This window comes from Hylaeus volcanicus, chromosome 6, assembly GCF_026283585.1.
Source record: "Hylaeus volcanicus isolate JK05 chromosome 6, UHH_iyHylVolc1.0_haploid, whole genome shotgun sequence".
In the NCBI taxonomy this organism is placed as follows: Eukaryota; Metazoa; Arthropoda; class Insecta; order Hymenoptera; family Colletidae; genus Hylaeus; species Hylaeus volcanicus.
Window position 1 is genome coordinate 23,794,010 of NC_071981.1, and position 16,420 is coordinate 23,810,429.

Sequence of the window (16,420 nt, forward strand, 5' to 3'; positions counted from 1 at the left end):
AAAGTGACAATCGTTGCATTCCAACAAGTAGACACGCACAATGTCCTTATACTTTAAACGAAATAAGCAATTTTTGGAAAATTCCAAAATTAAAAATTCGCCCCTCGTGAAGTTTAAGTACCGAAGCTCCGCAGCCCTGATCGAATGGAATCTTATCGGCGTTACGTGCATTCATGAATCGCAAGTTAAACGATTACTTCGTTCCAGACCTTCTTCCGTCTCATCGCTGCCATTATCTTCCATCTTACACGAGATTCGCAAAGTTCTTCGCATTTTGGGCGCCAGCGTCGGCGAACGACGCCCGATCACGCGATACAATTCGCCAATCCACAGAAAATGTGCGCGATCGATGAGTTAGGTTTGCGCCGTTGTTTAAGTGGCGCAACGAAGTGCTTAATAACGGAACGAATCGCGAACTTTGTTCGAGTCGAAAGTTCAATGTCGGTTTTAGTTTCGAAACCACTTGCTAATTAACATCTTCAAACGGCGGAAAATTGAATACCGACCCAATTTGGAAAACTAAGTTTTCGAACGTTACAATTTTTTTTTTTTGTTACGATCCAGGAAATTGAGAGCTCGGGTAGAAATGGGATTTCACTTTTGACGAGAAACTGTTTTGGTCGTTTACAGTGGTACAATTTGATTAACATTATGTCACGTATCGAACAATTTCTTGTTACGTAGTGATTTTAATTAGAGTAACATGGTGCTTCGTTTCTTCGTTGGAAGAATCGATTTCTGATATCGGAACGCGGAATGTTAAATCAGAGTAACCCATTTTTGGCTAACGAGATAAGTTTACGCAACGAGGTAAATTGAAACGAACAAAATCTGAGTTTAGTAACTCGCCACATCTACGATTAAATATCAAACGTGGTGGTAAATTTCTGCCCTCCGAGATCGATGAAACCGGATAACCATTTACGTTTACGTACCACCTGAAATCTGTCCACGATTCCCAAACCGACGAACCCGAACGTATTCCATCTTCTTCCAACGTCTTCCGTCGTTAAAAAGGTGTCGTTAAATATACTCGGGGGAACGGGAATTCCAACTCGACTTCTTTGATAATCGAAACCCGCGAGGAAGCAGGGCGGGAGAGTCGAAAGGGATGTCCGAATTTCTTCCAGGATCGAAGATAGTAGCAGCAACGAGACGGAAGAGAGTCGACCAGAAAAGTCACTTATCGACAAAAGGAAGCAGTTTAACGGTTCGTTACGAACGAAATTCCTCGGTATTTTATCTCGTGTCAATCTTTTCTGTCTAACGAGTGCGGAGAATGACATTTCCGGGAAGACAGAAGGAAATTGGCACATCGGCATATTCTATTCGCGGATCCGTGAACTCTTGTTATTATTATTGGTTTCCGTGGCGTTGTTCCACTTCCGTCGAAACTTCGCGTCCCTCTGGCTCTGGAAGGATTCGTTCTACATAAATTGAATTCTCGATGACGAGTTATTATTTTTTTTTATGTTTCTAGTCCAAACGTTTCGAGAGTGACGTTTCTCTCGAGTAGAAGGTTGCTTGAAGTATGATAAGGTTGGTTGTCCCGCGACTCGAAGGTAGAAATTAGCCCCAGAAATGAATCTTCAGCCCCCGAGGAACAAGTACCAGGAATCAAGTTGCACTTTTCCGTCGGAATTCGTGTTCACCGAGAAGAAGAGAAAAAGCCAGACTAGGAGGGAAGCCAGCAGAAATAGAATCAGGATCAGGTAAACACGGTGGAACTTCTTTCTTCCATCGGACCTTCAATCACTTCGCGCAAGTTCGCAAGCTCGGAGCTGTTATCTTATCGATTGACTTTATTGCCTAAGTATACTCGCTATGTGAGTAGCTCGAGGGAAACGAATCGATTCCGTGCCAGACATCGAATCGGCCATTGGCGGCGATGTCTAGTCATAGCACCGGCAGCGCGCCAGATGAATGGCACTTTACGAGCTTGCGGCACGTTTTGTACATTTGCGGTGCATGGATAATGGGCCCAGCCAGAACCGAAAGTTTCCATTAATCGCGTTACCAGCCGCGGTCGCCCAGAGTATGCGCGAAATTCTGCGTAACGATATATCCAAAATCTAGCGAACCTAGAGAGCAGACGTTTTCGCCACTGAGGAAACTCGGTCTAAAATTTAGACTTTAAATTACAGGGATTCGAAGTAATGGTTATTCTAGAAAGGAGGATGCTTCGGAAGAGTTTGCTTGTTTTTTGGTTCAATTCAGCTTTGACTTTTGAGTCTTCTCAGATTTTTGATTGTTTGTTCATCGAATCACTTCAAACTCACTCATTGTGGCGGCGGTTCCTGTGAAGGGAAAGCGAGAGAAGGCAGAAAAGGAAGGGGCGGTTTCGTGCCTTAGATGCAAAGATATTTGGAAGTCGGGAAGATATTTGGAATTTGGATATTTGGAAGATATTTGGCTTGTGAGAAACGCGCAAATGCGCGGTGTCTCTCTAACGGCGAGGAGAGAAGGTGCCACCACATCGTTATTAGTTCATCCTCTTTCTTCAATGCTTTTCAAGGTTTCCTCTTCATCCTAGGTCTTCTTCGGGAGTGAATCAATTATTATTACTATATCGCAGTCTTGTTACTTAGCTCGCTACTACTCGCGCCGAAAGATTCTTTAACTTTCCAACGTTTTCCTCTAACATTTCTTTCCTCTAACATAAACTATTCACGATAGTTTAGGCATTACCGCTTTGTAACGGTTTCGCAGCCTGCATTCGCACCTCTCGCATCCATAATCGATAAAAATTTCGTGGTCCCTAAAGCAACCCTCGTTGCGAACGCTTTATTAAGAACCAGACACCGTCGAATAGTATTTAACTCGATCTAATTTGCAACGCAATAAATCATAAGAATAATCGTGGATGATGATAACAACAACTACGTACGTCCTAGTTTTCGTTCTCCTTTGAGCAGACGTGTCATCCAGTTTCGAACTCCCCATGGAACGGGCGTAAACAAGTAGATTCGCGTGCTCGGTTTTCCGATTTCGCGACGTTAAAGATTCCTCGGTCGAATTGACCTAAATTTCTGAGCAACGCCATCCGGAATCACGCGAGTTCCCTGGGACGATAAGGCGGTACACACGGGACACCGTGCCGTTAATGAACGAGGATCAACTCCCTAGATCACTGAGCGCATTAAATCATACTGTCAATAAGGACTCAACTGCTGCTAACACGGTGAAATCAGACGACGACTTAACACGGTGCAGCATTAACGCGCGAAATATCGCCCTCTGGATTATTAACCGCATCAATTTGGAGTGTCGAGGTGGGTTACGAAGTTTGGGCGGACGTAATCAATTACCAGTCGACAACACCTATTCACGCGCGAAAGCCAGATTCCTCTTTAACGATACACTTTTTTAAGCAAAACAATGTAAATTTTGTAGAAAATAAGTAAATAATTTCAGACACTTTTTTTTTTAAAGAGAACTGAAGCGAATAGAGACCTTTCGTAGAACAATTATCGAAGTTAAATATATATATATATATATATTAAAATAAATATTCGCAATAAAAATAACACACACCGAAATTAAGTAATATTCCACAAGCATTGATCAACGAGCGATTAAAATTCAAATTCGTTCAACAAAACTGTGGAACTCTTCTCGAATGTGTCGAAGCATAAGCTCGGAAGCTCTTAGACCTCGGTGGACCTAAAAATGGAGAAGCCTTCCAAGCTTAGACAAAAAGTGAACGGTGTCAGGTTCATGGAACAATTATCGAAATTAAATATAAATATTCAAATAAATATTCGCAATAAAAATAACACACACCGAAATTAAATAATATTCCACAAGCATCGATCAACGAGCGATTAAAATTCAAATTCGTTCAACAAAAATGTGGAACTCTTCTCGAATGTGTCGAAGCGTAAGCTCGGAAGCTCTTAGACCTCGGTGGACCTAAAAATGGAGAAGCCTTCCAAGCTTAGACAAAAAGTGAACGGTGTCAGGTTCATGGAACAATTATCGAAGTTAAATATAAATATTCAAATAAATATTCGCAATAAAAATAACACACACCGAAATTAAATAATATTCCACAAGCATTGATCGACGAGCGATTAAAATTCAAATTCGTTCAACAAAACTGTGGAACTCTTCTCGAATGTGTCGAAGCGTAAGCTCGGAAGCTCTTAGACCTCGGTGGACCTAAAAATGGAGAAGCCTTCCAAGCGTTAGATAAAAAGTGAACGGTGTCGCGTTCCGCGGTAAGAAAACGTTTCTCTCCGTCGACGTGTGTTTGCGGGACACGTGGTGATCGCGAGCGTGTCGCAAAGTGTTCCGAGCTGGCGAAGGCGTAGAAGGCACCGATTGAAACGGAGCAGCACGGAATCGAATGGAACGTAGCTGTCTCGTTCGAGCCACCCCGTTGTCCTGGATGGTTGACAGAGTTGTTCGTCCTCGCAGCTTCCCCTCGCCGAGTAGGCGGTTCCCGAGCTTTTAAACGCGTCGAAACCGACACGCAACGGAGCGACGTGTGGATTTCCTGGGAGACCACGTCTCTGCTCGGGGATGGTCAACGAATCGAGAGGCGTAAATCTCCCGAGAAGGAAAGATTAAACGTTGGAGAGGAGAAGGGAAGGTGAGTGGACATTTTCAGAGTGACCAATTCAAAATAAAACTTATTCATTTTATTAATAAACTTTAGGGGAAGAAATAATTCACCGACTACGTATTTTCACAGTAGAATTTGCGTAAATTAAAGTTCATTGTTATTTATTTTAAATTGGTTGCTGTACGAATGCTTCTTACACTGACTGTTTCTTAATCCGCATATTTTTTTGTTTGAAATTTAACGCTAGTAGAATTCGATATCATAGGGGTGTAGAAAGATTAGAGAAATTCTGATAATCGGAGCATCCTCGACGTATCGAAGAGAACATACAGATGTTATTATCCTAGGGTATAAACAAAGCCAGTACGTCGAGAAACACACTCTCACCTACTATTTATAATTCGCGAAACGCAACGTATAGGTCGAAAGCAGTTTGGTCGTATTTCTAGCGGTCGGTGTTCAAGGAGTCCTGCTCGATATCACCGGATGATCGAGGATCAGGCTCTCTCCAATTAAACAAGCCGCGGATAGTTCGGATAACTCCCGCGATGTACACGGACAGGCAGATTTAAAGGGGCAACACACCTAAAGGGAGCCTCCTCGCGAGAATTCGCCAAGACCTTTAATAAAGGCTATAGCTAGAGATGTTAGATGTAGCTATAGCTGTCAGATGTAGCTAGAGATATTAGATATAGCTATAGCTGTTAGCCCCGAGGTTTAGCGTAGCGGTAGACCAGCCGCCATTGATACCGTGCGCGGTTGGAATCTGTTGGGAATCGTCTCGTCTAAACGCTGGGCTTCGTCAAGATTCAATTTTCAAAATTGTTGCCATCTTTGCACTTGCAGGTGTACTGGGTCGAATACTCGATGCACACGTAATTGAGAATTATTCTAGAAGAAAGTTTACACTCGAATCGTGCTCGATACAACGTTGGAGTAATTAACCTGGCGATTATCTTCGTAGCGGGTAGTTGAAATAAATACGAAGGGTGTTATCAGAGAGTTTTATTATGGAGTTGTTAAAAATCTTCGTGGATAGGTGAAACAAACGACCTCTTACATTGGTCGTGCATGCTTACTCCACAGAGCGAGTATTTATTTCCTGGCCGCACATAAAGGAAAAGAAAAAAAGGTGTCTCCTTCGCGCGCTTAACGTACGTGCCTATAGTGGCGCTTTTGCTTATATTCAAATTTACTTAGATTCTAACAGAAGTAATCTACACTTGCTATACGTACGTGTATATAACTATAATTGCTAACCAAGAATCACTCGGACAATAAGTTTTTAATATTTCTCGAAATATTTCTAGTGATCCTCTTTCCTCGAGTAAAATGTCCACTTCGTATTGCTGTAACCGAAAAACGGCACGGCTAGGCCTTTCCATTTTTAAAAATCACGTTCCTGCTATCCTTTCGCATAAACCTTTCATTAAATGAAGACCTTTCAAAAATTTCCACTCCCATAAACGAAAGTGTCGCTTCATCGCGAGGTTGGGGTAGTTATACTTCGACGATGGTTCAAACTTTCGGAACGAATTTGTTGATATTCCAACGGTTGTGGCTCTTGAAAATTTAATCAGGCCCAAGTAACGCTATTATTAACGTACGGTCGAAATTTAGAAGAGGTCCCAAGTATTTTCGTTGCGAATCTTCTTCTTGGGGTAAGCCACGGGAACTCGTTTCGCGGCAGCAACTTTATGGAGATCGATGCTTCGGAAATAAAAGCTGGGATATATAACCAGAGCCCTTGAGTGCCTCGCAGAAGCCCAGTCCAGTAGCGATGAAGTGCCACGAAGATTTGCCTATTCCATTACGCCAGCCCCTCCCAACCTCACTCTTTCGATCCGATATCTTCCCAAGCTTTAGCATCGTCGCGCCCGAGGAACCATCCTGGCGTACAATCAAACTTGCCGATGAATATAAATGCCAAGGGCAAAGCGACCGACTTAACGCCAGTTCTAGACGTTTCTGGTCAATTTTCATCGTACCATCGATCTCACTTCTTGCTGTTTGCCTCCCCCGTTCCTATCCGACCGTCAACGTGTAAAATCATCCCCTTTGCAGCTGACTCTCCGAGTAGAACATATTCATATCCCGATTAGCGTCATACTTTAACACGTTGACTGCCAGACAAATATTCTTCAAAATTTTACCTAGGATTAAATATTATTTAGACCATCCGACTAAATATTTATTTTCGTAACTTCGTCAAAATTCATGAATTTCATTCAAATTGATTTTCTTTTCTGGTCAACCCTTAGAATCCTGACTTTCCAAAATAAATTTTAAAAAATATCGATGTATTATTTGAACAATTTTGACAGCCTTTGCTCGAAAGAACGTTACGCAACGGTAACATGCATACGGCCAATTATTAAAAACGAACCAATCGAAAGTGTACAATTCGATTTAAAAGTCTGGTATCAAATTTAAAACTTGGGGCATTTAAGGGTTAACTTTCGGAATTAAATTTTGTATTCCTTCAGTGAAAAGCACTGTCACCCATATATAGGTGATCCATTAATGGTATCAATGTCGTCGCACCAGATCTCGTGAACTTTCGAGTCATTATTTTCGGGACACGAAGTAAATGGAGTAAACCGGATCGACTTAGGCATCGCAGCGTCGAGTAAGAAAGATTCCCAGGAGTCTAGAACTTAAATAAGCCACCGTTTCTCGCGTTACCGTTCGATTATCGCGACTCCATTTTCCGCCGATCGTATATCGCAAATTTTCCCGCAAACATTGTCGCGGAGAACGCGCGTAAAGGACGGGGGACGCTGACGACGCCGACGAATCCGAGAACTTTGCTCCATGGCAAATCGACTTGTCACGAAATCCTATTGCCGCCTCCTGCATGTTTCCAACGAACTTGTCGTTTTTACCACCTCCACGTTTCCCAAGAAACCCGATAAAACCTCGTTCGACACCGTGCTCAAATTTTCGAGACGCTTAGCCTCGCGATGCTCACCTGAATCGGATTTCCAACACTGAATGCGCTCCTATTCGGCGCAATCATTCCTTAGCTACGCGCGAGAAATATCGAACGCACCGATTCGCGCTAATATACCGAAACTTGATGGGAACATTCTGGTTTGGAACGATAATGATTAGGAAATCTTTAACCTTTCGAGAGAAAGAATTCGGATATTTTTTTTGTCGCACCAATCGAATATTCACAGACTACAGCAATTTTTATCCGTAAATCGATTTTAACCCTTATTTTAACTCCAAAATGAATTTCTCCAATTGATACATACTCAAAATCATTTCTTCCCACGCAATATAAAAACAGTCCAAACTTCCATTCAACGAGAAGCTATTTCCTTAAAAATTTCTCTCTTCTTCTCTCTCCTTTCCCTTCGAATGCAACACCGATCACAAAGGACGGGGACTCGTCATAAATTCTTGGACTGTCATTGATATACATGTCATTCGATAAAAAAAAAAAAAAAAAAGAATCCAGGACGCATCGTGCACGGTTTCGAATGGATTTTCCGTAAGTTTCGCGATGAAAATTCATAGGGAGCTGAATTCGCGCGTGTCTCGGTCGCGAGATATTAAGGGGGGGGGGCGTAACCTGTTCGCATGACGCGCGAAATGACGCAGGGCAAAAAAGATTAAAGAAGAAACGCGACTTTTTTCCTTTGGTACACGGGAGCGAATCGCGCAAGAATGCGTTTTAAAATTCCAATTCCCGTGAAGCTGTCGCGAGGGGCGAAAACTCGGACGCGGTATAAGAGCGGAAGATATATATCACGCAACAATTGCGGGTGACCCAACCGGAAGTGACGAACCGTCGCAGTTCTGCCGAATACTTTTTGCGATTGGTCCAAGATCTGGTCCGACGAACACCTGAATTTTCGATGTACCATTTCGCGAAAGTAACTTCGCTGTAGGATTAAAATGTTATTGGAGTGTTCGCTTTTGATTTAAAATTTTTGTTTTTATAATGCTATACAAAATCTGGTCGATCCATCTGCATTTCAAATCTCACGGTCGCGTTAGAAAACGTTGTCTTTGAGTAAAAAACAAACATCTGGGACTTGTATGCGACGGATGAGAGACTTAACGGATGCAAAGTGTATACAGTCGACTTCATTTTTGCGTATGAATTATTCACGACGGTCGTGCTTATCGATATTCATGGACTCGCTCGCCCCAATAAATTATTTATACATTTATCCGGTCCTCCTTAATGGAAAAAAATTAAAATGTCCGCGACTCGGCTTTCGAGTCATGGACGAACACTTTGGATCCTTTTGACAAGTGGATCTGTTTACAAATGCACGTACGAGAGAAGTTATTACCGTGATAAATTTGTATTCAAAGTGTCGGTTAAAAAAAAAAACGTGAACAGCTTCATGATTTCGGACATTTCGAATAATAATAACGACTCGAGTTTAATATAGGGGATCGATATGTTATCTATTTGTTATGCACTACAGCTCGCATTTTACTATTTAGCTTCTAAATATATTGATTCGATAAATTACCCATCTATATGGATGTCATCGAGCGTGTCGCGATAAATATGTAATGCACCCCCGTTGTCCAAACGAACAATTAATGTTGGGCAGATGGAAAATAACGTATCGGTACTGGTACTAATAATTCGTCAGCATTCGTAATTCAGTATTTCTCGATGGATCAAAACGAAAAATACATTTATTAAAGAGTGACGCTTTCTAACTTCCAACCCTCTCCAAGCTCACGTGACTCTTGGGGACCTATCTCCCGTATACACTTCCGATTTCTGATTTATTTCTATTACTACTATCAATCTATCGTGGTTGTAATAGAATGGTTCACAAACTGTAAGAAAATTGAAGAATTCCGAGATTCAATTCTACGCCGATTTCAATTTCTACGCCGCTGTAACTAGACTGATATTAATGGAAATTCACATTTTTATATTTATACACGCAGATGAAGGACAGAAACGTAAATCGAAGTACGTTTCGTCTTCTAACCACCGTAACGTGTATTTTATATTTAATGTTTTCCTTTTCAGAAGGTTAAAGATTTTTCAGCGAAACGCAATCTCGGAAACAGTCACCGCCACTCTAACCATCTCGAAACTTTTCTACCCCATCGCCGCGGAGATTCCCGGATCGAAGATGGGAAATAATCGCGCTGGAAGAACGATTGTCCGTCAAGGAGTCGGCGAGGGTCGGGGGCCAAGATAGATCAGTTGTACGGCGAGCTGGGAAAAGTGTAGCTCTCCTGGCCCGTGCTATTAGCTCTTAAGCTAAGCCGGAAATTCCAGACCGGAACCCACGCAGTCGCGGGTTGAACGGCTGCGGTGAAAAAAACTCGCCCCGAGGAGAGCAGAGAAGATGGAGGGCAGACCTCGCCGAGGAGAGAAAAGGATTTATAGAGATCCGCGAACGAACGCCCTCCCGCGTGGCCAGCATGGCGATAGTTTGTTTAACGCCCTCTATGAACCCCTTGGAAAGGATTCAATTAAACCTAACATTCATTACTGCGGGCTCTCCGAGGAACTCCATTCTTACCTATTGTTAATTACTATTCGATTTCCTTACTTTTCAGACGTTACTTCAGAGGTTACTTCAGAGGTTACTTCAGAGGTTACTTTAGGGGTTGTTTTATAGGGGTGTTGTCGACTCTTAGGATGAACTCCTGAATATATTCCCAAATTTGGACCATGGTTTCTGGGTTTTAGATGAACTTGTTTATCAGTTCATTCGATGGCAGCAATAGTTCGAATGAGGAAAAGTACAAAGTTGATTAGAGTTACTCCGAGAAACTTCACTCTTCCGTGTTATTAATTACAATCGAGGGATGTGTTGCAATAAGGAGGTAGCTCCATTTTTCAAATTCTTTCAAATCTTCTTATTCCACTACCCAATTCGATTTCCTTACTTTGCCAAGGATGTCGTCAATTCTTAAGATGATCTCGACATATTTCTAAATCCAGATCACGTGAAAATATGCGCAAGAATTTATGGTTCTGGGAAAATGTTTAACCTCCTATAGGGCAAATTATGTTCACTGTCAAATTAGAAATCAGAAGTGTACATCGTTTATACAGAACAGAAGAAACTAAAAAAAGAAAATATGTTATGCTATTGTTGAGCTATAAAAAAGAATTTTGTCCGCCTCCGACCATCTCGTTTGCCGATTATACCGCGCGTATCGAAACAACCTGTCCTTCATTTGTCCGTCCTGCATTTCCTACATCACCGAAGCCATCGCAATCGAGAAAACTGAGACGATCGTGTCGAAAGACGAAGCCGAGGGAAAGGCAGGCTAAAGGTGGATAGAGGCCAAGGTTCGGCCGAATATTCCGATGCAACGGACGATCAATAAATAGACGCAATTCCTAGGAAGCTGTCCTGCGGGACCTCCCTTCTATCCAGTCCATCCTATCCGCCGCCACCAGCTCCCGTTTCAGACCTCGTAGACGAACCGAATGCACGCATACCGGCTGTGTTCTAGCATTAGAGAGTACTAATATCATTGTGACGTCCGGGCTTGATGACGTCGAGACGCCTGCGGAGACCACTCGTGTCTTCGCGGCGTTAAGACAGTAACGTGATCGATACCGGTTAATTTAGTTACCTGTGCGATAGGAATCGAGCAACCAGGATAAACGATAATATTCTGGTCGTTAAATATTTTCAAAGTCTCCTCGGCAGGGGAAACAACGTGAAATTTAACAAATTAGTCTCTCGCTGGAAAATATATTTTCCGTACCTGTAAATATTTATTACGAACGAAATAATAGTAACAAACATCGCACAAGGCGCTAAAAAAAAAAAAGAAAAGGAACGGACACGTCATAGAATTTTGCTTGTAAAAGATCCGAAACAGAGAAAAATGACAATTTTAAAACGTAAAATCGTTACACGCTTAATCTGTCGACGCTTCCGAGAAATTTTTCCCACCGGATTGAAAGATTCTTTTCGCACCGCACTGAACATTCCTTTGAATTATTCCGTTTTTCTTTCTTTTCCTTTTTTTTAACCTACCCGTTATTCCGTTGGACTCCCGCAATCCCGTTTTTCATACTTTCACGTGCAACCGTATTAACGGATTACATTGAGATCGCTAACAAACATTTCACCGTCGGTATCAGGATTAATTTTAACCAAACTGTATTTTTCTTCTGTCGTCGAATCACGCTTTTTCACGTTGCAGTATGTCGAAAAATGTCGAGGAAAAACGGGGGCTTTCGCGGGTACCGATTTCGAAACTTTTTTGGGGGGTGCAAGATACGTTGCAAGGGATGTACAAAATGGCAACGAAATAATATAAACAATCGCGCTATGTGTCACGGTATATAGTTACGAGTACATCAATTTTCAATGATTACACTTCAATCGTTATTGAAATCCAATACTTAACTTTTCAATAATTATATACGTAGCGTGTTTATGTAGTATACAAGGCTTTCTTATAGTATAAATATGCACTACATAATACGCTACATAAATTTGCATAATTATTGAAAATTTAAGTATCGAATTTATATAATTCCATCATTCAAATAGCACTAAATTTTTACTTGAAATAGCCAGTCTACGAAGTGTCAAGAATAACATTTGCAATCACGCTCAGTATGGTTTCGAATGAAAGAGCCCAAGAAATTACCGAAAGGATTCATCCTGAGCCCACGTAAAAATAGTATCTTTAGTAAATAGAATCTTATTAGTAGACTGTGGATGTTCATGCAAGCTCACATTTTTCTCGATTCGTACAAAGAACGAAGATTTAAGTGAAACTATGGTTCATATTTTCTATATTCCACATACAGATCTCCCACTACTTTGCCTCGCCATAAATGCACAAACATCCGCAGTCCACCACGTTTTCGCGTACACACTCTCGATCCTCGCAAAAAGAGGAAAAAAAGAAACGAGCGCGACATCGGCATCGATCAGCCTGTTAGCCGCGAAAAACGCGTGCCGTCACCGTTCGATTTGTTTCAAGAAACTATGCGACGTTTATCGTAATTCCTCGACGAACGTTCGCCTCCGAACGTCTGCCGTCGCCTTTTGACCAATCAGACCGGTCCCCTAATCGATCGCGGGCCATCGAGTCTCGGTTCTGGGTCTCAAAGAGGCCGTGTTCTCCAGCGACGGAACGTTTCTTCTCGGTTGGGAATCGTTCGGCCCGTAAACACGTCGGGGCGCTGACAAATTGCATCTGGACGGGGTCTCGATCTTTCTCGAGGATCTCCGATTGATCCTGGCATTCTTTTCCTGGCGGGTGATTACGTCTCTGATAGGATCGGAGCGTCGCGGCGCGTCGTGGATCGACTGGCGTCGTTCCTCGTCCGCTCGCTCGCACGGCGCCTCGGTGAATCTCTCCTCGGTCGAGGGTCTGCCGAGTCGCCTCGTCACAAAGTGATCCAACGGATTAAGATACTCAATTTCCAGCTTCCTCGATACCTCGGGTCCGTTCAGCGCCGTCTCGCTCTCTTTGACGAAGTCAAAGAGACCCGCCGAGCGCGGACCGACGTTCGTGCTCGAGTCCGGCAGATGCAACTGCATCGAGTTCAACACGACTTCCCCTGGCGGGTAACGGGCGCCGTAGTGATCCCGCAGGCACGACTCGAACGCTTTGTACCTGTAACAGCGAAATGCAATTGAACGTCGGGGGAGGAACCGGTACGCGGAAAGATTGCGTCGCAAACTGGGTCACTTCTGACCCGTGGTAACATTCGGTATTTTCTGGATTAAGGATTCGATTTTCTCAGATGAGTCTCGGTAGTTGCGTTACGAACCGTTTTCGAAGCGTTCGTTGTCGGTAACCAAATGGTTCTGGTAATGGAAGGAACGCGTGTAATGTTTAAATGTGTGTTGGGCTGTGGATGAATAGGGAGAGGTCCTGTGGAAGATTGATCGCCAAAGTGTTATTGATAGATGTAAGATTGGTAAGCAATGTCTAGGGGAAGCGGGTGCAGTGCTTACGTTTTGAACCTTGTCGAAGTACGCTTAAAAAATAGAGTATTGTGTCATCTGAAATCATCTCAACGACGGCTATTACGTAAAGATTGAAAAAATATAGCGTTCCATTTGAAAAGAAAACTAACGACCTACGTAGAATTATAAATGACAGACGTTCTTAAGATGGACGAAATTATTGGCCCACCTTGAATATTTATAATTAGACTTCGGATGTTACGCATGTATCATATAAACTAACATGAGAAGTACATGCTGAACGTGACCAAGAGGCATGCGCACTTATGCAAAATGAAAAAATGATACATTCAATATACAGTCAGTCTCATAAATATTCGCATCCTCCAAGTGTATGTTTGTATAAATATGTCGATGTATATATAAATATATACATGTACGAGCTTATTCGTATACGTATTTAGACATAGAGGGTACGCATATTCATGGCATTGATTGTCCTTCGCGTGTATTTTTGAAATATTTAAAAAATATTTTCTGTACCACTGTGAATCATGAATGCATAAAACGCGCTGTCTCGTAATCGCCGTTGAAATCTGACCTGTACGAGCTGTAGGTCCACGTAATGTCCACCACCGGAAGCACCTCGTCCGTTTTTAGGAAGGTGGACGAATACCTCGCCTCCGGCAGAACCGCATCGACGTGACTCCCCGGTTTCGTGATCGATAACACGCGGGGCACGGCGGGCAAAGACGAAACGGTCCTCAAGTTGGTTAACAGCATCTTGGAGTCGGATCTGGCTTTGATCACACCTGGCTCCTTCGGATAGTGCTGCAATAGCTTCGGCGCGGAGTTTTTGTCGGTAGCGTCGTTGGTTGAATAGTAGCGGAACAGAGCGAGAAACTTCTTTGGATTTGCCTGTACATCCGAGGCAAAAATAATATTTAGGATATTTAGAACCGATGGCATTTTCTGGGACAGGTGTACGTGAAATTATCTTTACTCTCGGAGTTATCCAGACGTTATTTTTTCTAATGGGTGCCATTCCGTTCAGTTTCCTAGTACATAGTTCACTGAAGGTCTGCGAACAATTACTCAATTTTAAAATAAAGCGAGGAAAAATCCGCCATAGTAAAATTTAGGTTTCCACTGACGTATAACTCCATAATTTTGCTAACAGGATTAAAAATTCGTTAATTCTAGCTTCGTTGACTCGACCTTCCACCGTATAACCAAGTACGCGAACATGTCGTCACATAACCTTTCAGCAAACTCGGTCACCGAACTGGCAGCTACGCGAAATCCGTGGAGAAAATTAACGGACGGACGTGAATTACGTACGATTAGCATTTGCAACTGGACGATGATAGGGAGCATCAGGATTAGGGTAAATATTACGGCGTAGATGCTCTCCATGACGAACCGCGTCAACATTTGCTCGCCTTTCTACGAAAAGGTTGAGATATTCCCTGGTTTCTCGGGTCTGGATCTCTTCATCGCTTTGTCGCGGTCGACGTCCATGGGATACATTGTGTGCTTTCACTTAAAAACCCGCCAAACGTCGGGTGCCATCGGGCGGGCCAGGGTGTCGTCCGGTTTCGCAACGCGACGAGACGGGATACGAGAATTTGTCATTTGTTTGTCGAAAAATTAGGGACGCTTTAGTAGCGAAACCTTTTTTTTTGCAATCAAACTGGAAGCATAGTTTCTTGAAACAAAATATTACTCGTTGATTGTAAAAATAGGGGCTGTTTAAATTTAATTTGATTTGGGCACCCTTTAATAGCACGCGTATTTTTTACCTCGTGTAGAACTGGGAAACAATAGTATTTGTTATTATTATTGGAATTTTAACAGGTTTTTATCCCTAACGAAAACGAAGAATTATAAAACGAGAGCAAATGATTAATATATTAGTGTTTCTAATAAATTAGTAATCTACTTTCCTAGATGTTGGTGTTGTAACAGTAACGGAGCAAAATGAATCGTACACAATTCGATAATGTAACATTAGACATAAAATATTGTGTATGTGTTACTTATTCGTAAAAAATTCGTCCCGGATTCGAAAGAAGAAAATCATCACGAAACACCTGAAGATGATTAACGAAGTTAGACGTATCTAAATAGAACAGTACATATATGTTCCATTTAATCCTGATTATTTAATTGTAATAAATATATGAGCAACATCTCGTAAAAAAATTCGTCCCGGATTCGAAAGAAGAAAATCATCACGAAACACCTGAAAATTATTAACGAAGTTAGACGTATCTAAATAGAATAGTACATATATGTTCCATTTAATCCTGATTATTTAATTTTAATAAATATATCAGCAACATCTCGTAAAAAAATTCGTCCCGGATTCGAAAGAAGAAAATCATCAAGAAACGCCTGAAAATGATTAACGAAGTTAGACGTATCTAAATAGAACAGTACATATACGTTCCATTTAATCCTGATTATTTAATTTTGATAAATATATGAGCAACATCTCGTAAAAAAATTCGTCCCGGATTCGAAAGAAGAAAATCATGAAGAAACGCGTGAAAATGATTAGCCGCTCCAGACCAGAATACTCCCTTAATTCATCTTTCTCCAAGGAGATATCTCCCACTCATCCCTCCAACGAATTTCCACGTCTGGTTCGTGGAAAGAAAATTCCGCAAATTTTTTTATCCCCCTCCCCGCGGTAAATTTAAGGAAGGATTCCCTGCGTCCAGCATCTCATCAGCTCCTCCGTCGCTTTGATCGCGCCATCGACGTCCGATGCTCGGGCAGAGGCGCCCTTTGAGCGGCTGGAAAAAGTTGCGAAAAGTTGAAAAGCCTTCCAGGTCGTAACTCTCTCTCCCCCTCCGTTTTTCCTGTCGTCGCTCCGCGAGTCCAGAGGTGGACGTCTGTGCACACGCCATTCCGCGGGAATCGTCGGGAACGGTTTTATATAAGTTCGCCCCGGTGA

At 42.3% G+C, this 16,420-nt stretch overlaps 1 protein-coding gene across 1 annotated transcript; it reads right to left on the bottom strand.

Moving 5' to 3' along the window:
* Nucleotides 1-12,609: 12,609 nt before the first annotated feature.
* On the bottom strand, nt 12,610-14,874 carry LOC128878569 (uncharacterized). Its single transcript, XM_054126856.1, has 3 exons — nt 14,800-14,874; nt 14,060-14,376; nt 12,610-13,162 (listed from the first exon to the last, which is right to left on the bottom strand). Exons 1-3 carry the CDS (start codon nt 14,872-14,874, stop codon nt 12,610-12,612), a joined length of 945 nt encoding a protein of 314 aa, XP_053982831.1.
* Between the last annotated feature and the right edge of the window lie 1,546 nt (nt 14,875-16,420).

Excerpts from the sequence above, each read along its gene's own strand:
- LOC128878569 (XM_054126856.1), bottom strand. The coding sequence starts at position 14,874 with ATGGAGAGCATCTACGCCGTAATATTTACCCTAATCCTGATGCTCCCT. Across the intron at positions 14,377-14,799 it reads TCCAGTTGCAAATGCTAATC|GCAAATCCAAAGAAGTTTCT; the intron begins GTACGTAATTCA and ends TCGGATGTACAG. Across the intron at positions 13,163-14,059 it reads TGGACCTACAGCTCGTACAG|GTACAAAGCGTTCGAGTCGT; the intron begins GTCAGATTTCAA and ends TCGCTGTTACAG.